The 21,920-nt window shown below is 38.3% G+C and overlaps 1 protein-coding gene across 2 annotated transcripts in view; it reads left to right on the forward strand.

Moving 5' to 3' along the window:
* The window catches only part of ST7L (suppression of tumorigenicity 7 like), a 72,008-nt gene extending 50,162 nt beyond the window's left edge, over positions 1-21,846 (forward strand). Inside the window, exons 14-15 of one of the 2 annotated variants that reach the window (XM_031680289.2) lie at positions 4,756-4,895; positions 20,007-21,846. In XM_031680289.2, coding sequence (XP_031536149.2) covers positions 4,756-4,895; positions 20,007-20,141 — 275 coding nt within the window. In that variant the 3' untranslated portion in view covers positions 20,142-21,846. Of the gene's footprint in view, positions 1-4,755; positions 11,621-20,006 lie in introns of those variants that run through there. The other variant, XM_006217811.4, reaches the window with a different exon arrangement.
* The last annotated feature ends 74 nt before the right edge of the window (positions 21,847-21,920 follow it).

The following is a 21,920-nucleotide window of genomic DNA, read 5'->3' on the forward strand; positions in this document are numbered from 1 at the left end:
CTCCTAAGATCAGGAATAAGGCAAGGATGTCTGCTGTCTTCTGTTCAGCACTGTACTGGAGATTCTGCTTAGTGCCATCAAGCAAGCAAAAAAAAAAAAAAGACATTAATATTCGAAAGAAAGAAGTTAAAACTGTCTTTATTCATAGGTGGCATGATCTTCTGTATAAGAAAGCCTAAGAAATCCATAAAAATACTATTAGAACTAATAAGTTCAACAGGGTTGCAGGATATAGTATCAATATACAAAACTCATATTTATATTGCTAGTATATTTATATGCTAGCAATGCTAGCAATGAACAATCCAATATGGAAATTAGAAAACAATTCCAATCACAGTAGCATTAAATAGAACAAATGATTTAGAAGTAAGTTTAACGAAGGCAGTACAAGACTTGTACACTAAAATCTATAAAATATTGCTGAGAGAAATTAAAGAAAATCTAAATAAATGGAGAGACATTCCATGTTTATGGATTGGAAGACCCAATGTTATTTATACAACAACTCTCTTCACATTGATCTATAAATTCAATACAATTCCTACAAATTAACAAGCTGATCTCAAAATTAATATGGAAAGGTAAAGAACCCAGAAGTGCCAAAACAATCTTTATAAAGAAAAATGAAGATAGAGGGACTTCACTTGCAAATTTTAAAAAAGAGCAGTCAGAGTTGGAAGAAGAACCAGAAATATGTAGGATTATGATTGCTGAGAGTGTTTCCATCTAGTTCCTGCTTTCAGGAAGCGAAACTTCTTAAAAAAATAATATAATATAATATAATATAATATAATATAATATAATATAATATAATATAATATAATATAATATAATACTTTTTATCTTAGCTGCCTTATTATCCACTCACTCTCTTTCTCTATGAACTGGTAAATTTCTTTTTAACTCCTTTTTATGATTTAACCAATAAGCAAGCATGCTGAAGTTTATAAACACTTGTTTCCTCTTATGACATAAATCTGTGCTACAGGTTTTTCAATTCTGGGACCATTAGAACTGAAGTATAAGAAGGAAAGTTGCATTTTTACAACATGAGACTTAATGAGCTGGAAAGTTCAAACAGATAGCAGAAAATTTAGGAGAGATCGTAGAAGTTGAGCATGCTGTTATTTTTCTCCCAGGGTTTTTTTATTTTCCTCTGTCATCTTAGATAAGTTATCTCTTCTTTCTTTGAACTCACGAAGTGCTTTGTATGCTAAATCTCCCCCTTCTAGATTGTAAACTTATTAAAGGCCAGGATTCTCTTTATTGACCCTCTATATATCTCTATAATGTTCACCATAAAAATTTACAATAATAAATATCATTTGAATTAGTCAAAGTGATTAATTTATTCTTATAAACATGCCAGGTACTTTGTAAGTACTCAAAAAAAATGTTAAATGTTAGTAACTTTTCCTCCTTACCCTGCTCTGAACTCTTAAACTGCTCATAGGTTAACAGAAAGATATATAAACAATGTGTTAAGAGCTACATGTACGCAATAGATTATAAGGAAGCTGGAGTTGAGAGTGCCTGTCTCTCCAAGGTCAGGGATTATTCCCAAATCTGACTTAGGTGATTTGAAGAATGGTAAATCCATCATACAGCAGGAGGAGCAGGTTTGGGAATAGGAGTGGGAGAAGTAAATAATTTCAAGCTTTGCATATGTTGCATGTGTAACCTCTCACCCAATTACACATACATGTGTGTGTACATTTATATATGTGTGTGTGTATATATATGAATATATATATGCGTAAATATTTTGTTGTGTAATCTTTTTAACACATATACATACATAGTCTTTATATTTTATACCTCTAAATAATATATGGGGCTAAGATATCTTTGTAAGTTATAGGTATATAATACATATGTTATCTTAAAATGTATATTGCATAAATAGTAAATGCTTAGGCGTTCTTTGGGTATAAGTAATAGAGAACCACTTCAAAGTAGCCTAAACATAAAGAGAATTTGTTGGAAGACTGGATTGTCTCAGAGAACCCAAAGGTAACAGCTATAGTTGCATCTCAGAAGAGACTAGAACCAGGAACTAGAAGGCTGTCAAGATTTCCCGGAGTCATTTGGCTGTATATTTCTGTCTCTGGCTGCCTTTTTCAGTCTTTCCTACTCTCACTTTCTTTGTTTCCTTTGCCAACTCTGTCTTTTCTTTGTATGATCTCTCATTTCTGCTTCTCTCAGTGTATCTGCTTCATTTTTATATCTTTCTCTTTGCAGTTTGGCTTTCCCTTGTTATTCATGTAGCCAAACTTGAGGCCCCATAAAGCTCTGACTTCACATGTCGTCAGTTCAGGCCAATAATAGAGAATAAAGAATCCCACTATCAATCTCAACCCCACTTTTAAAGCTTCTGGGAGAGGAAATCAGATTAACTCAGGTGTTCATCTCTGGTCTGGTCAGCTGCGGCCTAGGGACAGGATCAGGTTGTGAAAGCAAAATCGCCAGTGGTGCTGATAGCTGTTTCTCTTTACATCTTTCTACATCACAGAACTGGCTTGGGAATCATCATTTTTCTAGGCATGAATGAGATCACTAAGGGAAACTGTATAATAAAGTGTGAGAAATAAACTAAGGATGAACCATGGGGGCACAAAAATGTCTAAGGAATGAGTGGCTGATAAGGAGTCCAAAAGATTCAGTGAAGGAGTGGTCAGAGAGACAGGACAAGAACCAGAACTAGATATCCTAGAAACTAAAAGGAGGAAAAAATTTCCAAGTGAGGAGGAGTATCTGAAGTATTAAGTAAGGTAATTACTGGGGAGAATTCATTGACTTTGGCATTTAGAAGGTCAGTAGTGTTAGAAATTTTATTTTCTTTCCTAGGATGATAGTGATAATAGTTATTTTACTGTGTTTTCATTTTAATGGGAAAAAGGGTATTTAAGGCAAAGGAATGAATCTTTGTGGAACATCAGTGTGCAGAAGTATATTACATTAAAGTAATACATTTAGCTTAAAGTAATGCCCTCCAAATCATTACAAAAGTTGCCTGACATAAGGCCAACTTTCATAGTAATATGAATAAAATCAGGGTTATTATCATGTATTAATTATCAGGGCCATAGGCTGTAAGAACAGACAGTTTGCCTATTGGCCGGCCTTTATTATTTCTAGGGTGCTACTCATTTGCAAATTCTAGGAGGTAGGAGAGGAGGGTTATTCTGGCGTTTGGCAGGGGTTGTTTGATTATATTGTATGTTCTTAGAGTATATTTTCTGTCTCTGTGTAGAATGAACAAAATTTTAGTAATGTGGAGTTCTAATTCCTGGGAGTACTTAATGTTTTTTGTTTTTAATTCTCCTTCAACCTTGATATGACTTACAACATTCTGGAATTTGCTTATGAATCTCATAAGTTCAGGCTTGAACTATTCCCTTAGTTCACATAGCTATTTAGTTGTCTTTTATGCCTCCTGATAATTTTTTCTCTACAAGCCAGTGATGAAATTTGAACTTCACTTCCAAGGGAGTGTTTCTGTACTAGTCATCCATTATTTTGACGTATTAGCCAAATGTTGACTGACAAATGAATCTACAGAAAGCAATCCAAAAAGAAATAATTGGATTTCTCCTGCAGTATAAAAATTCCGTGTTTTAGGAAATTATCTTACTAAAGCTATATAGTTTTCTACCTTACAAAGTAGGAATAATACTATCTATCTCTCTGGAAATCTTCTGGATTTTTAATGAATTTGCTTTTTGGTATATGCTTTCAGAAGATAGTATAAGACATAAAAATATTATGGCCACTGAAGGGAAACTTAGCTGTAATATTCTCTGTGAATCATTTGTTTAAGAAAGGTTAAATTTATAGCTGACCTTGATTCAGCACTGAATTAGTCATTCCTTACCTAAGCAGGATATTACATCAGTAATTCCTGGGTTTTTCTTCAGCCCTGAGTGGCCAGCTTCCTGAACACATGAAGTACCAGAATAACTCTCAGTTTAGCAGTGCAATTCTCATTTATTGTGCACCTACTGTGTGCCAAGCATTGTAGTAGGCTGCTCTCAGCATTGTTATTCAAGTATTTTCAAATTTCAAATAAGATGTAAGTAGTTAAATACTGTTGGTAATAAAATAGCCAATTTCTAGAAAAATGATACCTGAGAAAATGTGTAACTTACTGTAGTAAAATATGACAAGGGACTTTATTTATGTTCAGAATCCTAGGGCTTTGCTGTTCTGGTTAGATTTTTACAGTGTTTGATGAAATGCCACATATAGGACATTTATTAATAACTGCATAAAATTATTAGCTGATTGTTCTGAGAAATCTTCAACCATATGTCTTTCTCTTGATCTCTATACTCATCTGAGCCCCAAAGAGCAAGAATTATAACAACACATTTATAAAGGGCTTACCGTGTTCATCTTAACAACTCCGTAGCAACTTCTAGAGGGTTTAGCAACTTGTTCAAAATCACACAGCTAATAAGTGACAAAGCTCTTTTTCAAAACTACCTCAGCATGACTACAATTAATGTTCTTTCCCACGATGCTATCCTGTTCCCAGTTCCCAGCACAGTCTTTTGGCTATGTTGATAGGCTGTTGATGCTAGAATAAATAATGGATAACTTCCTTCTACCTTGCTTGACCAGAGACTTCGCATTCTTTTTAAAAAACATTTTCCTTTTTAGTTTTTAAAAATAGATTTCATTTGAAATATTAAAACTGGCTTATACTGTCTTCTGAAATAAAATCCCATTTCTGTGTTTTCTCCCTTGTAGCGTTTCATCATGTTTCTGTTTACCCAAAGAAAGAGCTTCCTTTTTTCATCCATTTCACAGCAGGACTGTGTTCTTCTACAGCAATGATAGCTCTTCTCACACACCAGTTTCCTGAAATCATGGGTGTTTTTGCTAAAGCTGTAAGTATGATCTCAAGGACTTGTGTAGAGTATTTGTAAAACACGCAAGAAACCATCTCTGATCTGTTTGTGCTAAACCAGTTAAGTAGTGGAAGATATTTGTTATGGTAAATTACAGGAATTGATTTTCAACTTGCTGCCATAAATATGTCAGACATAAGTTTCTGGTAATTTAAGATATATTTTTGTTGCTTAAAATTTAAAGAAATACAATGGTGTAATATTATAAAGTTGGTCTCTGTAGATCACTTTTAGTGGTAAACATAGAACTTGTTACTAGCTAAAGAATAATCCACTTCCTTTAAATGTATTTTCTGTGGCATTTAAAAAAAAATTCCCTATTTTGTAAACAAGCCTTTTGATTTTTCCATTTAAATGAAATCATTAATTCTAAGGATTTGCTGAAGGTTAAATTCAAGAATGCAACTAGGATGGAAAGTAAGTAGCTAAGATGGGATTTTTGGGACATTTGCCCTGGGTACAGTATGTACTGCTTTACTCACAAGTTCTCCCTGTTATTATATCTGCATGTTCGTATTGACCTTTCCAACCTTGGGTGTAGAACCATGTACAGAACTTTATTTTCATTTTTACCCTTTAGTTTTGAACTGCTTCCACATTTCCTAATGCAGGTCCAGTAAGTGCTTGAGGACTGATGTTAGAGAGAGTATCCCATGATTATTTACTCCTCCCTACAAACCTATTAATTAACGTCACTGGCTCAAAGCAAAATTGCCAAAGATAAGTCCTTTTAAGTCTCTAAGCCTTTAAAAAGGTGTGTCTTGTACATCTTTGCATTTTTACCAAGGAATAAGTTTTCAAACCTAGAAAGAAAATGTTGATTTGTTATATTCCCAAGTAGAAAAGCTCTGAGAACCATAGAAACACTAGCCCTTACTTGGTAATGTAATTTCTATCTTTCTATGTGCCTCCATTCTAACTCCCTGTTTCCTTACACTTTCTTTTCCTGCCTTAAGAATAGTTTATTTTGTGCCTTAAAGATCAGTTGGTTTTCTTCTGGCACCAGTAGCAAGAGCACTGGTTTCTCTTTTTCCCTGAAGGTCAACTGTATAATGTGTTAAGTTGCCACTGGCTGTAGGCCTAGGAGTCTGAGACTGCACTTGATTCTGGGTCAAGCTTCAAGAAGAATGACTTTCCACTGTTGTTCAGGAAGTATAGATGTTTGGTTTGGAGACTGACTCTTCTATTTCCTTTTAGTATAAAAAGGAAGCTTAGTGATCATACTGTAACTCTTGCTTGCAGTGGTGCTGATTGGGGAGTAAGTGTGTCTCAAACTGAAATGAATTTACTGTGTAATCTGGCATGGAAAAAATGGACTAGAAGGGAAATCCCGTCCACTCAACAGCTGGGAAAAAATATGCAGCTGTGTATTTGAGATCACAGGCAAGCAGTGGGAGAGATGGTTTTTAGGTTTCTCTCAGAGCAGTGGGAAGGAGGTGAAATAAAGGAGGGAGATGGAGAATTGGGAATGGAGGTGTAACAGGTGTTAGTAGTGTAATTTCGTGAGGTACTGGCTAATGTTAATGTGGAGGATACTCCTGTATTGACTGATGTCAGTATGTAGTGTCTCCATTGACCTAAGAGATCTCTGATACAGAGCCTTAAAGATGTTGGCACAAGCTCCTTAGCACTCCTCCAACCGAGTCCAAGAATGAATAATTACATGTTTTAAAGTGGAAGCTTCTTTTTAAGACCAAAAGTTATTAGTTTATTGTGGTTCTACTTGATAAACAGTAAGCAGGCATTTGTTCACTGTCTTTTGGTGTTTTTATAGTTGGTGATACATAGTGTTAAAAATGTGGCTGACAGCAAACCTGTATTTACAGCCGCATTTTACCCCTGTGACCTTTACATGTATATTTTAAGTTCCTAAAAGCTAGATATTTACTGAAAGTACCTGCAAAGCAGTTCCAAGGGCAGTTTCCATTTAAGAATTAATGGGAAATGATTATAGTATGGGCAGGCTCTGGCTTCTAAACTCAACATAGAAATACCTCAACAGACAACAAGGGAACTAGAGGCTCAAATTCTGCTTCTACACCACTTAATGTAGTGTGGTCTCTGCCCCAGGAGCGTTACCATCACCCAGGAACTTGTTAGAAATGCAGAACCTCAGGCACCACTCCAGCACTCCTGAATCTGCATATTAACAAGATCCTCAGGTGATCCTATATACACAGTGAAAACTGGAGAAGCCCTTCTCTACTCTACCCCCAACAAGAGGAATTTAGAATGCATGGAGAGTGCCACCTTATCAAGGTGGAGAGGGGGCAGCATTGTAGAGTGGTTATGAGCATCAGCTCTGGAGCCAGACTGCTTTGCTTTGAATTCCAGCCCTGACACTTATTGGCTGTGCAACCTGGGGTAAGTTACTTAACCTTTTCTCTCCCTCATTGTAAAATGAGAATAGTACTACCTACTAGGTTTTTGTGAGCATTAAGTGAGTTTAAAATATATCAAGTGTTTAGAACTGTGTCTGCCAGTAGTAAAAACTAGGTGTTAGCTGTTGTCACCATCATCATTGTCAACATCACCCAAGTGCAGCTATAGTGGGAAACCCTATCCCCTTCATGTTTGGAGGCACTGTGTTCTACTAGTAAACTCAAAAAACATTTTTTCATGGAAATTGTAGTAGAAGTAGTGGCCAGGCATCATTTAAACAATACTACGAGTAGTATACTTCTGGTACATTATGTGTATGTGAACCACAGAAAGTGGAGAAATGTTTCAAATTCTAGGCCCTGGCAAATTGCCTTGTAGAGCAGAACCTATTGGTAAGTTGCCTGCCTATGTTAAATTTTTCAATTAAGTCAGATACTTGATAGCCAAGTACAGTAGAAGTCAGTGAAGAATCTTTGAAACATACTTTTTCTTCTATTTAGTAAGGTGAAGCAGTTTAAGAAAATTTCCTAAATTTCTTCCTTTACCATTGTCTGTTCCTCATCTGATGTATTTTTGTATTAGCTCACACGCTAGAGTAAATTCAATTTGAATTTGTTAAAACACATTTCTTACAAAAATTGCTTTTTTGTGAAGCAAGGCACTAGGGATTATGGTTTTTAATATTCCTCACTGAACATCAGATTTAGATAAATGGAAGGGAACAAACTAGAATGTTCAGTGGTTTTACTGCCCCTTCTCCTTTTGCATAATGTAAAGCTATGTGGAATAAGCCTTCATTTGCAGCAAGTTAGGACTTTTTTTCCCTCTGATTTTTCTCCTGGCTGAGATGAAAACCTAGTCTGACATTAGACATAGAGCAATGAAAAAAAATCGCATAAATCCCTGGAGATGTGGAATGTGCTGATATCAGAGCTGATATTCTCTAAGGCCAGAATTCCTGAAAAAGGAAAAATTGCTTTTAAGTGGTAGGTCATTTTCTCACCTGCTTTGAAGCCTGCTGGGTTAAATATGAGAGTTCAAAGTAAGGGTAGCCAGCAAACCAAATGAACTGGAATCTGATTCTGCTTATCTGAAAGGAGCTTCTTTATTTAAGAGCAGCAATGCCCTCTCCTTAGAGAACCAGTCTTCATCTACTCTGGCCCCTTTCATTTCTCTTTGCAAGAAAAGCTTTCTTCTTAGTAAGCCTTGGGAGGGCGTTATTATAACAGTGAAAAGACTGAAGATGGTCTTTGGGGATTTCATTAACTTACTCATAAATTCAGGCTTGTGGCATGTGACTTTAGTGCTTTAAATTCACAAGTGTGTTTGAATATAAAAATCCCTAGTTGGGTTTTAACTAAATAGGGAAGCCTTTGCAATGTTGGCAGAAAAAGTGTTACAGGTAAAGACAGAAATCAAAAAGATTCCCAAATAGATTGTTTGTTTCACTAAGGCAAAACTTGGTTAAAATTTGTTTCACTGAACACATATTATAGCTGGGGTGGGGTGGGAATGGGCCCTGTTTCCACATATTTCTACTAATCTTTATGTGGGAAAATGTGGTTGGACATGCCAGTGATGAATTTCTGAGCAACTCATAATTGGCTGGCTCCACTGTAACTAGGGCCTAACAATCTGCTTGATTAATTCTTTAAGGACTACATTAGCCAAGTTGCATGATTTCCAAAGATATAGAAGGTCAGATGTTACACTAACAAAAGACCTCTCTACAGAACGTCTCACTGGGATTTCTTCAGCCCCTTCCCAAAAATAATGAACATTTTTCTTCCTAAATTACATTTAAAAAAATAATAAGCAGATATAAATGCCAAGTGTCTTTTACTGAATAGTGACTAGATCTTTTAAGGTTTGTCCACTATTACCATTTTTTTCTGGGGCAAGATTGTCTTCATAACTAGGGGAGTTGATAAACAATTATAACCATATACTGATATATACCAGTAGAAAAAATATTTTTAAAGGTTCTTAATTTTCCATTATCATAGCTAGTGATGTGAAATCTGCTCAAAAGTGAAAGATTTTTTTGGTATATTCTTCATCTAACTTTATTAATACTAAAAACCTGTAAGAGTTGCATTCTTTTTTATTAAAATACATAGGGCTCCATTCAGAAATTAAACTGTCAACTAAAATGTTTCTTCATTTTGTTTGAAAATGGATTATTTTTCAAAGCTGTGAGACTTCTTTAGTTCCTAAGAACTGATATAGTTTTAAAAACATTTTGAATTATAACTAAGCTTATATTCCTGTGAAATATTATTCTGTAACCATGCTATTTCCACAGTAATATATCTGAGATCTATCCCAGAGACTATCCTGATAATAAAATGAGCCTGTTGTGTGACTGGTCAAAAACTTTAAATGCTTACACTTTTGTTCCACTGTTAGTGCTGCTGAAGTCTTTTGGGCAGTCTGGCATATTCCATTTTTTATTTTCTTAATTAACCGGGATATTTGTAGCAAGAGAAAAGTTGTTCTGTACTTTTTAAAGGGTAATTTCTCCTGCTTTATCCTCATTGTTCTCCTTCCAAAAGAACCAGAGTGAGAAATTTATGAAATTACTAATATTCTTCTTTATCCAAATTTTCTAAGTATTGAATTCTTCTTTTCAAAGGCAAAAAAAAAAAAGAATAAAAGTTAGGAAAATGTACTTTTTAATCCATGTCTGTACCCCTTCTGCAGTATTTAATTCAGTTTTGAAGTTTGTGGAAAGCGTTCTCTTTCCCTATTAACATCTGCCTGATAATATGAAGTTCACAAAAGCTCTCCCTGAATTTCTTTAACGGTGTATTTAATCATCTTTTTCCCCTCAAAGTGAAAGTCTCAGTGCCAAAGTCTAGGATACCCTGTCACTAACTGCTACTAATATATTTATTATTAATCGTCAGTACTTGGGGCAGATGGACTGCATAGCAGTTTTTAGAGAGCTGTGCCTAGATATTGATGTCAATCACTCATTCCAGACTCATTACACCAGTGATATAAGAGTTCACTTTAGGAAACTTACTGATTTTTGTTCTAGAGAACTTCTTTGTGTTTTGCAGACCCAGAATAGTCCTCTAAATGGGGAGAATAATGGGATACAGAGGGAGATTAAAATCTTGAATAGTTTTTAGCTTTTTTCTTGAGTGGAATTTTTCTCCTTCCCCTACCAATCAAATTTCTAATGCTCAAAAGAACTAAATTAGTGTGACTACTTAATATATTATAATTCTAAACCAAGAGTAACATGGACTTTATTAGTTATTTTCTTTTTTTAAGAGTTTATGCTTATATTCTCATTTATTCTTACCAGAGGCATTGGTGGACAGATTGTGATCTTCCAATATTACAGATGAGGAAGTTTGAGCCATTAAAAGTTAAAAGAGTTCTTTGAAATCAAACAATAGATAGTCCTTTAGTCATGTTATATATGTTTAGTTTCAAAAATATGTCACTTTACAACCTACTTCAAAACAAGTACAAAAGAATAAACTTCAAACCAAATATAGTAATGCTGAGTGAGTATAGAACGATGGCTTGGTTGATAATAAAGTGGTTTTGCTAATGTCTTCTTATAGGAGATGAATCTGGAGAAGAGTTTTAAATTAAAAGGCTAGTGTGGATTGTCAGAAAATAGAAAGGGCATTTAGATTGCAGAAATGCTTATTGCAAAGACATAAGTAGACAAACAAGCTACCTGGAAAATCCTTCATAGTATAAGCCTATTTGATGAACTCTGATGTTTTAAAATAAAAAATGCTTTTCTGTCTTCAAACTGATTCACTCTGATTTCATTCCTGTTCTTACTAGTAGGCCACTTAAGAAGGAACGCTGTTTGGTCGTTTACATCACATACTCACACGACTGTATAAAAAAACTGCAGCCTTTCTCACTGCCTGAAACGTACAGTAATACTGAAGAAGGAGTAGCACTCATTTGTAATGATTTAGAGGGGATTTAACTCTCTGAAAAGGTAAAAAAAAATTTAATATAAAGTACAAATGTGTATCTTACGTTTCAACATCATTCTTCTTTCAAAGTCAAAGGGTAAGTTTGTGAAGGATTGTGAGGGCAAGTTTAACTGAACAGAATAAACTTTTGGTCTAAAATAACATAGCTTGTTGGCAGAGGTTGTGGGTTTTTTTTTGTTTGTTTGTTTTGCTAAAGTGGGAATTTTAGATAACAGATGTACTTATAGTAGTTGTAATAATACATAGGAAACTTGAGTGTGTTCCTTAATGCTGATGAGGTCTCAATAAAGATTGAATGTTAATGGTATTCTATCTGAATTTGAGGAAAAAATAAATTTCTCTCTTTTAGTTCTGTAATAATATTAATTATTACTGCCTTAGGTCAATTTTGACAGCCAGCTTCAAGAAAAGAAATTATTTGGGCTTCAAGTAATGCTCAGCAAAATTAAGAGTACTGATATTCAGAGAATTGAGACCACATAATCGCCCTTTACCCTCATCCTGTAATTTCAGGCATTCTGGAAATGAAATGTGTATATCTGTACTATTCAAAAGTGCAGAAAAGGGCTATAGTCCCACTGAGCACTCTTGCATGTTACCAATAGGATATACAGAGAAAGAAGCAGTTTGGGAAGAATTCAAGAAGGGAACGTATTCTCATACTCTTTGTTAGGAACACGCCAGCTCTTGTTTTCATCTATTCAATCTGCTGGAGTCCCAATTTCTTTCTGAAGCCAGAGATCAAGCCTTTACTCCCAGGTAGCAGCAGCTTTACAATTAAATTTTAATCCCTCAGTGTTGTTAACTCCTATCTAGAGTATAGCCACAACTATTCTTGGCAGGCAAACACATTGCTGTTTTTCCTTCAGTCACAGTGAGATAGAAGAATGTTCTCTGACTGGGGTGTGGATGAAGGCACTTTACTAATCTTATACATAATTCATCCTTGGTTGCTGGGGTATTCAGAGTTGAAACTTTGCCCTCTGATAAAATTCAGATGGATTTTTTATTTACTTGACTCTGATCCCTTTGGGATTTAGCCCTTATTGGGAACCCAGGGATTCTAACTCAACAAAGCCCTAGCTGGGTAGACTTTTCTTATTAATTTGCTTCTGGTGTATTTTAGCTGTTGTAATACTGCCTTTAGAAAAACAAAAACAAAAACAAAAAAAAAAAACTGCGCTGGAACATGTAGTTCAGAGTCCTGGATACCCCGAAAAGATTTTTTTTTTAGTATTGGCTTACTGAATGAAAAGACTCCAACAGGGCTTATCTTAATTTGTTTTCAAAGTTTAGTTTTTAAAGAGCCTCAGCATTTAAAAATATGTTAACTATTGTTCTATAACATGCTATAGTATGGTAATGATTGTCCTGTAACGTACTGTAAGTTTTTGATGTTTGAATTCATTGTATTAAGATGCTACTGCTAATGAATTGGTTCATTCATTCACTCAGTGAACAGATATTTATTTGGCACCTTGGTGAAGTATTTTATACTTAATGCCTATTCACAAGTTTATAGTCTAATGGTAGAGGGTTTAAGGTGGGCAAGGGATGTATTCGTGTAAGACAGAGGCTACTGCTGCAACAGTAGATTAGTTCGTCCTTGCATATTTATTTGTTTAAGTAGAAGTGACTGATGAGTTATTTTCACATGCCTCACATAAGATGTAGTGACCCAAAAAGTCAATCTAGACTCATGGAGTCTTTTTCCTTTTTGAAGAATTTATTTGGTCAGGATTCCTTTCCTTCAAACAAGAGGAAATAGAAGGAGGTCTCTTTATTTTATTCTTCTCCAAATATGAGACATGGAAAACTTTCATCTTTATATCTAACTGATAAAGTTCATGTTTTTGTTAAACAGTGATATTCATTATATTCATCTGAATAGTTTAGAATTTATCAAAAACTGAAGTGGTCCACAATTCAAGATTGAAATAAGAAATGTCACCCCTCAGATTCACATAGTAGTTGCCATAAAACTAAAGCCTACTGCACTCATTGATTTTTATCTTTCTCTTTTTATATCCTCTCATTCCTAATAACACCAGATTAATAAGGGCTAAGGATCACCCTAAAATTTAGAAAATGAAACAGTATGATGTCATTGTGAAGCAGAATGGGATAGCTAAGAATTTGGACTAAAATTACTTGGCTTTGTGGACATGTGAGAAAGAAAGGGAAAGAACCACTCAGAATTTCCCAGAGCCTACTGTTAATTCAAAGGTGCATCCTCCAGTTACTGATTCTGAAGATATATCATGTTAATTAAGAAAAATAATAAAAGGAAATTGGATTAGGTACTAAGGTTCTAAAGTAAGTTGCTTTTTCCCTCTCTTCCAAGCTGAACTTTGCTGATCAATTCTTAATTCTAGACAGTTCTACCTTTTTACAGGGTGAATTACCAAGATTTTCTCTCTAAGCAACTGAAAATATTTCCTATCTTTACTGGGCTCAGTCAAGTGTATGCACTAACTGGATCATTGGGAATATGATCTTGGAATACATATTTCAAAATAGGCACAGAACCTGTCCTTGGGGAATTTATACTGTTAGGCATGTAATCCATAAAATGGTAAAATGATGAAAGTATATTGAGTAGAAAAGAGGCCCAAATTGTACTAGAGGGTCACAGGGTGTACTGATTTAACTCAGTGTGGCATCAAAAGAGAAGTGGGATGATTTGAACAAAGACTTAGAGGCAGAAGACCACAGGTCAGACTTTGGCATTTACTGGTGACTATTACTTCTCTTGCAATTTATCTGAGCTTGCTATATCTGCTGGAATAAGCAGGAATTATTATTCTTTGGGTAGATGGACAGAATATACATCTCCAAATAGTGAGTTAGATGCATGATGGCATCTTCCAATTCAGAAGTCTGATTGTAACATGCTGGCAAGGAGGCACATTGATATTCTGGCTTGTAAGGAGCCCACTCATCCATTCACCTGGGTTCCCATTTGTGCTAGACTGTGTCTGCTAACATTAAGTCTCTAGAGGAAGACTTAAGTATAAACTCCAGGCTCCCTCAGTTTCTGTGAACTCCCTTTTTCTCCCATAGGACTTTAATGAAGATAATGAATAAAGTTACTTTTTTTTTAACTTTCATCTTTCAGATGGCATTGAGACTAATGATATCTCTTGTTTGGCCTCAAGCCCCATGTTGAGTTATTTTTTTAAAAATTGCTTTTGAGCAATAACTTTTCCCTTGTTGCTTAACCAGTCATACAAGTTGAGACTTCTGTCTCTGTGCCTGTTTTATAATAGATCCTCTGGGAGAACAGATGAAAAATAATAAGTCAGTTAGTTATTTTATGAGTATTGAAATCCCTTCCATTCAGAAATGTAAATAAAATAACCAGCATGAGCAATCAGCTTATGTCAGATTCCATGGGTTTATGTTACATAGGGAAATTATAGTGCAACCTGAAACATGCTTCTTAATGAATTCATAGTGGTGTCACAGTTGAATGTAAAACCCTTGAGCTTTTCTATTGTGAAGGGTTTCAGAAATCACCTTTTATAAACTGCCCTAGGGGAGGAGGAAAAAACTAAGATGATACCAATAAATGCTATCACTGTTAAGTGGCTGCCTCCCTTCCAGCACCAAACTGTGCCAGTTAAGTAAAGCAGAAACTTAGGATACTGCTCACCTTTTGACTTATTCAGTGTTCATAAATATAATTTATACATATACATGTATGTATATAAATATATATATAAACACACACACACACACACACACTTCAATGTTCTGTTTTTGAAAGCAGGACCAGGGAACTGTCGTAGAAGAACAGGGTTGCCTTTGTGGTTTTTGTCCTCAGAGGTTAGGGAAGTTCAGTTAGGAAGCATGACAGAAGCTCGATAAATAGCTCTGTTTTTACCTTCAACAAATGCAAGAAGCCAGAGACCTAATTCAAAGTTACGAAATCAGAATTTGTATCTTGTCTTTGGCTGTTCCTCTAGCAGCCTGTAGTACACAAGAACTGTCCTCTTGCTTATCAGTGAACTGATTTCCCAGTCCCCAAAGCTATTTTGTAGTTCTCTTCCCATTCACTGTGGCCTCAGCTATAATGAATGTGCTAGCCTTGAAAGTCCAATGTGCCAGATGGTATATAGGAGACCAGTCAAGTTGTAAGCTTGCAAGTCAGGGAAAGAAACATGTATTTCCTATTTTAAAGAATTACTCGTTTACATTCTAATTTCTTAAGAGTTGGCTTGATTTATGCCAGGTTCTGGGCCAATAGGCCTACATTAATGTATCACAGTTCTGGATGGGATATTTGATGTCTCTTATTTAGCCCAGAATCTCAAGTGATAGGGACCTATAGTTGATACTTAGCACTCTGTGAGCTTTACATGTAGCTCTCTTCCGATTCCTGTATCTGTAACAAATGGAATCATCCTTGTGTTTTCCCATAGGTGCCCTGGTGTTTACTGACATAGATCAAGATGCTGTGTGGCTCTGTAGGGGACTCTGAGCCATCTGACAGTCTGGGCACATGCAGTCACCTCACATTATTTAAGCCCTGATCTCAGCATTCTAATTTCTCTGTATTCCCCAGTGTATATAATATGTACTTGCTTGAAATTCCTAATATATTGCTTGCACATTCTTGCTTTTAAGATTCAGCATAAACCAGTCCCTTCTATTTAGAATGCCTTCTTCTGATTGCCCTCAACCAGGACATACCTTATCTTTTCAAAATCCAGCTCAAAAGCCACCTCCTATAGAAAGCCTAATTAATCTCATTCACCAGATTCCTTTTATTCTGAGACGTCTGTTTGTCAGTCTGTTACCTAGACTGTTTTGTTTCTTTGTAACTGTTGCTTCTCTACGGTCACCCAACAAAACATAATGATTCAAGGAAGGATGATCCTCCTCCATCCCCCATCTTTGTGTATTATACACAAACATTTTGAAGGCTATTGACAACCTTTTCAATTTCCCCTGAGCTCTAGTCCACCTTCCATACTCTCCCTGTATTCACAGTTACATTCCTGGAGAAACAGGGCATGTGTTCAGGGTTTGGCCTCCAGCTCAGCATGTGCATGGCAGCCTGCTGAGTAGGTCCCTACAATTGGGAAGGATTTAACCCTTTGGTTTGACAATCTGCATTCTACTTAGACACCTTCCAGAAGTAGATGTGAGACCAGAAGTAGGGAAATTTCCCCTGAAAGCCAAGTTAGCGTTTTCCTTCCTTTTTATACAAGACCTCTGAAGCTGCTGTCGTCAGCAGCTCATTCGACACTCTCCTGCTCTGCCTCTTTTCCAGGAGTCAGGGTTAGTTTAAGAAAAAGCCTCTTGCTAGAAGCCATGACCTCGTACTTTTATCCCCTCCATCTGGTGTGCGGCCTCATGGGGCTGTGCTGCTATGCAGGAGGTGAGCAATGGAATTCTTTAGATGATGACTTCTGAGCCCACATGCGGAGGCAGTGGGGGTGGGAAGCAGGGAGAACAGTGAGCGCCAAGATCGATGGACCAAAAAGTCAGGTTTGCTCTGGGAGAAAGCCTGAATTTAGGTAGACTGTTTTCATGACGTGTTCGTCTCCTAGCCCAAGTGGGGGCCCAGGACCGGGAGCTGTAGCATCCTAGATCTATGATTGATGAACATTGTGTTTCCGCAGTTTTCCCTTCAGCCTTCACAGTTGGGGTGCAGGAGAGTGATAGGTAGGGTATGTGAGGGCTTATGCTGTCTCTAATGGAATGCATTCCAAGGTTGAACAGGGAAGGGTTCCCCTTGCACACAGCATCTGTTGGAGCTGCTTTGTCTCACTGTCTCGGACCTAAACAGAAGTCCGAATTTTGAATGAGGGTGGGGAGGGGTTGACAGCAGCAAAAGTTTTTGATCAAGTGAAAATCTGTTGTCTGCCTCATCTTGCAGGGGTTTCTCTGCAGGGTAGATACTCCTTGCCTTGGTGTAGATAAATTGCTTGTCTCGGCTAAAGGTCCCAGGACCCTTGCTAGGCTGAGTAGGCATCTCGCCTGGGACAGGACGGTTTTTTAGCACTCTCTTTCCCTGTTCTTATTTTCCTAGCCCAGGGGTTGACAGCATTTTTTAAAAGATTGAAGTCTCAAAGGAAATTCTAATACATACTTTAAAGGCCCAAAGCCTTAATAACTTCCTCTCGTGACTTCTCATGACTACTTCTACTCTGTCTACGTGTTTAGCATCACTTTAAAGGGACTAGATAAAACTGAAACAAAATTTTAAGTGTTAATCTGAAAAAAGAAAAAAGGAACAGAAAGAATTAGGAGCCAGAGCTGATTAAACATGGACTATTTAGTATAGTGATCATTTCCTGGAGGTGGTGGTGGTGGCAGAAATGGCATAAAGGGGATTCACTGGTGAGGTTAAAAGGCAGGCCTAAGCTGTTCCTTATGTAAATTCTGCTCATACATACTCTTCTAGGATATTTTGTATCAATATCTGTTCTAAAGGTGCTGGGGTGCTGGGTGCCTCCATCCCTAGGCATCCGTAGTCTTTGAGGAGAACACACAGGATTTGAAGTCCAAAGCCCTCAGTTTAAGTTCTAGCTGAGCCACTCAATATTTACAGGACTTTGGACAAGTCACAGAACCTCTCTGAACCAGTACAGTGAGTGTAACTCCGACCTCACAGGGTTGGCGAGACAGTTACGTATAAGTAAAGTGTTTATACATAAAAACCTTTTTACAAACATCACAGTTATTCTTGGGGAAGCCCCCCCCTTAAAGTTGTCAGATAGAATAGCTGTGGATTAAACTGTCTTCCTTTTTTATTCATTCAGCTTAGCTTTTCTATTTGTTCAAGTGTGCTTACAGGGGCTGGTGGTGCTGAAGTCAAGTCACCAGATTTCAGCTTCTTTTGGCCAAAGAGAACTCCCATGCCGAGCTGCTTCAGCCAGAGACTCATAGACAGAATGGAAGTGAGCAAAGGCAGATTTTAAGCCAGAATTGTTCAGAGTTAGGGGGCCAAGGGGAGAATGCTTACCTTGCTTTCTCAAATCCAGGATGACTAAAACACCTTAAGTAAATGAAGAATAACCACAGAGATGCTCAGAGATCATTTAAGCCATGAGTGGTAAGTGGAAAAATACGCCTATAGAACCCCCTCTTCTATCCCTTTGACCTTTTCGGTCAGGGACAGGCGTATCACTGACACCCCGCTGGCTATTGCCTGAAACCTGCCAGTCCCCCAAAAAGAATGACAGCTTCTGGGAAAGCTCAGCCTAATGCAGCAACTGTGACATATTTACCCTAGTAAACCACTGCTTGCTCCTCTCCAGTGCCTGTCTCTTGTGGAAATCATCTCTGGAACCCAAAGCTATCCTGTTTTCTAACCTAGTAAGAGTTAAAAACAGCAACAGGTTATGAGCAGCAGGCTTGGCAATCATACCTCGCGCAGCCATAAGAGACTGCCCCATCATCCACAGCACATGCAGCACCAATTGCACTCTCTCCGACGTGATCCAGCCAGAAGTTCTGCAGTGTCAGCCACTTTGCTTGGGTGGGAACTGTGCACTAGTGATCTCTTCTCCCCATGCTCTTTCCGCATCCTTCTCCTGCCACCTCCCAGAGGAGTACCTGTCCCCAAACCAAACAGCTGCCTGCATGTTGATAATTTTAAAATATTCCTTGGTTATAACTGAACTCTGTCATTGGTTTGATTTTTGAAGGGTTTGATTGAAATCAGGTTGGTTTGTTTTTTTATTGTTGGGTAGAGGGGAGATGACTAGAACTCTTATGCAGCGTGAGAGAAGCTATGTGTATGTCCATGTATGTGCAGATGTGTGTGTGTATCCTCGCAGTTGTGTGCAAACTGACAGGGAGGGCAAAGAGTGAAACGGAAGCATCTATTTCTTGTTTTCCAACAATCCTTCAAAGATGCCCAACCCCCATAGTAGCAGGCAGTTCCCAAGTGGAGGGTGGGGGCAGAGGCCTCCACCAAGGCCATCAATAACCAGGTGTGAGCTACAGGTCTCTGTGTAATGTGAAGCTCTCCCGTATTTCATTTCTGCACCCAGGGGGCGGCTCTGCAGGATTGCTTACGGAGAGCTCTGTGTCTGGCACCTCTCTCCACAAGGCCCAGGCGCCCAGGGTCCCACCGACCTGCCCAGGAATGCATTACATTGTTCTCTGGTGCTGTAATTTGGCTGCAGGAGCTAGGCTGACGGCCTCCCAGGGAAGAGAAACATACTCTCCCTGGCGTCCTCCCTTGGGCTTCTGCCCTATGACCACAGAGGACATTTAAATAAAACCTCAGAAAGACTGAGGGAAAAAAATCCTTATTATCTGTCTTATATTAAGCCATGTAGAAACCAATGTCCTGAGTGGGTCTGAGAATTTGGCAAAGGACTTAGTGGTTGGTGGTCTTGCTAAGGGAGGTGAGAGAAAGGAGAAGAAATTACTCTCTGTAACAGGGAGGAAGAGAAATGAGGCAGTGAGTGGTCACGAGTCAGACCTACAAGACTTTTAACAGACCCTTAGGGCCAGGCAATGTTTGATCCTTTTAAATAATCTGAAGTCCCTGATTTCACTTTTCCAGCATCATTGTAAGGAAGAGTATGAATTCATGTCATTATTCAAGGCTAGCAATAATACAAGCTGGCCCTTATCTGCAGGGCTCTGTTAAGGCTGGCATTCTTGCTTTTACATAAAAGAAATTGGCTATAGGCCATGCAGCTGAGGTACTTAAGTCATGTGCCTTCTCTGAAAGATTCTAAGATCCTTAAAGGATAATGTCTTTCAGGTTAACCTGGTATCCAAACAGCACTTTCTGCAATGCATTATACCTAAATATTCAAAGCTAAAAGAAATGAAGACCAACAGGAAGGAGAGGAGGCAGGCGAAGAGACTGCTGATCCCAGGGACTGAGCTCTATTGAATTGAGGAGATGGGAGCGGGAGAGACCAGGGACAGTGAGTGAGTAGCAGCAGAAGTAAGTGGGGCCTTGACTGCACCAAATAAAGTTCTCGTATTGTTGCTTCTTCCAAAGGAATTAGTTTCTGTTTGTATAATGTAGAATGGACGTCAGTTGTTTAAACCCAATCAGAATGCAGAGGCAAGCTAAGGAAGAAGAGGAAAAATTAATTGCTTGGCCGTCGCTCCTTTTTGGAGCCACATAGCCTCTATAGCGGGGCTTACATAGACCTCTTTTCTCTCACTATCCACCTCACTTTTCAGATCTCTCACTCTGGATAGCTTGCTCTTCTCTTTACCATTTACAGGAAATTGTAAAACTTGGGCCTTTATGAACTAGAATTTGGAGCCCAGGGAAAAACACAGAGCAGTATGAGATGCCAGCAGAGGCCCACTTCCTTCCACAGGGTAAGAACCAACAGAGAATAAGATACTAGAACACAGGTGGATTTAGCTCAGGTTGATTTGCAATGGCAGGCCTAGGCTGTCATTTATGTGCTAACCTGGATGTTCTTGTGAGAGCTGGAGCTAACTGGCACCTGAGGCTCCTCCCAATGGCCCAGCGTACAAGACAGCACCCTCTTGTAATTCTTTCAACCCGATTCTTGAGTTTAGACTGACTATGACCCCCTTACCTTCCCACTACCCTAGAGCTTTCCTCCTCTTAATCCCAGCTCAAGATGTCAGAAACTCTTCTTTTCCCCTCCCATTTCCCCCTCCCTAACCCCACCATTGGCTCATCAGTTATCCAGTTGACTCCACTCTGCAAGGAAGACATTCCCCTGGCCTGACTCACTCAGTCCCGTTTCTCCACAGGAATCCCCTCACCGCAGACCACAAGGGCCCTGACTAGCTCATGTTTTGTGTTAATGGATGTGAAACCGGAGCAAACCCCCTCACCAAGAGAAAAACCACCCTAAACTCTCCCACACAGGTCTCAGCAGGTTACACAAATATTAGTCCTATCATCCAAATAAATCTGCCCCCATGGCCCAGAGCTATGGCTCCCCCATCCTCTTGCTGCCTGTGTGGAGTAAAGCTGCTCCACAAACATGGGAGGACCCCAAGGGGTGCTGGAGAGGAATTCGGGAAAGGAGGGGCCTGCATTCAGAATTTCTTGGTGTAGGTGCCTTAATCCACAGCCTGCTGTCAATACTCGGTAGTCCCGAATTGAAGATTCTGAGAAAAGTAATGGTGAGCTAAACCAGGGGGGGGCTTCAGTAAGAGGGTCTGTTACCTGGAGTTTGGGGCATAATTAAAACTCAGTGTCTGAGATAAGTTCATGCTCTCATTTTAGAGACGAGAAGATAGAGGCTCAGAGAAGTTGGGTATCTTGCTCAAAATACCAAACACAGTCAACTGGCACAGCTGAGATTTCAGCCCTGCTCTGTCGTAACTGCAGATTCTGCTTCTTTAAAATATCAACGGGTAAGAGGTGACCACTGTCCGAGTTACATAAAACTAGGACACCATGGTTTCTGGGACTCTCTGTCCTACCCTCTAGCTTACTAAGCCTGCTGTCTCTGGAAACTCCACCATGCAGGCTTCGTTCGGCAGTGGGTAGGAGCACAGGAGGAGCGCCCCTGTTTAAGCAAAACATGGGGTGAAGGATAATAATCACCAGGGCTTGAAGAGTCACTAAATAAAGACTTTTTGAGTAAATGGGGAAAGGCTGCTTTCTAAGCTATTTACCACTTTGGCCCCAAGCCCCAGCTCTCCTTCCCTCCATAACCACTGGCTCCCG

Source organism: Vicugna pacos, chromosome 9 (genome assembly GCF_048564905.1).
Source record: "Vicugna pacos chromosome 9, VicPac4, whole genome shotgun sequence".
Classification (NCBI taxonomy): domain Eukaryota; kingdom Metazoa; phylum Chordata; class Mammalia; order Artiodactyla; family Camelidae; genus Vicugna; species Vicugna pacos.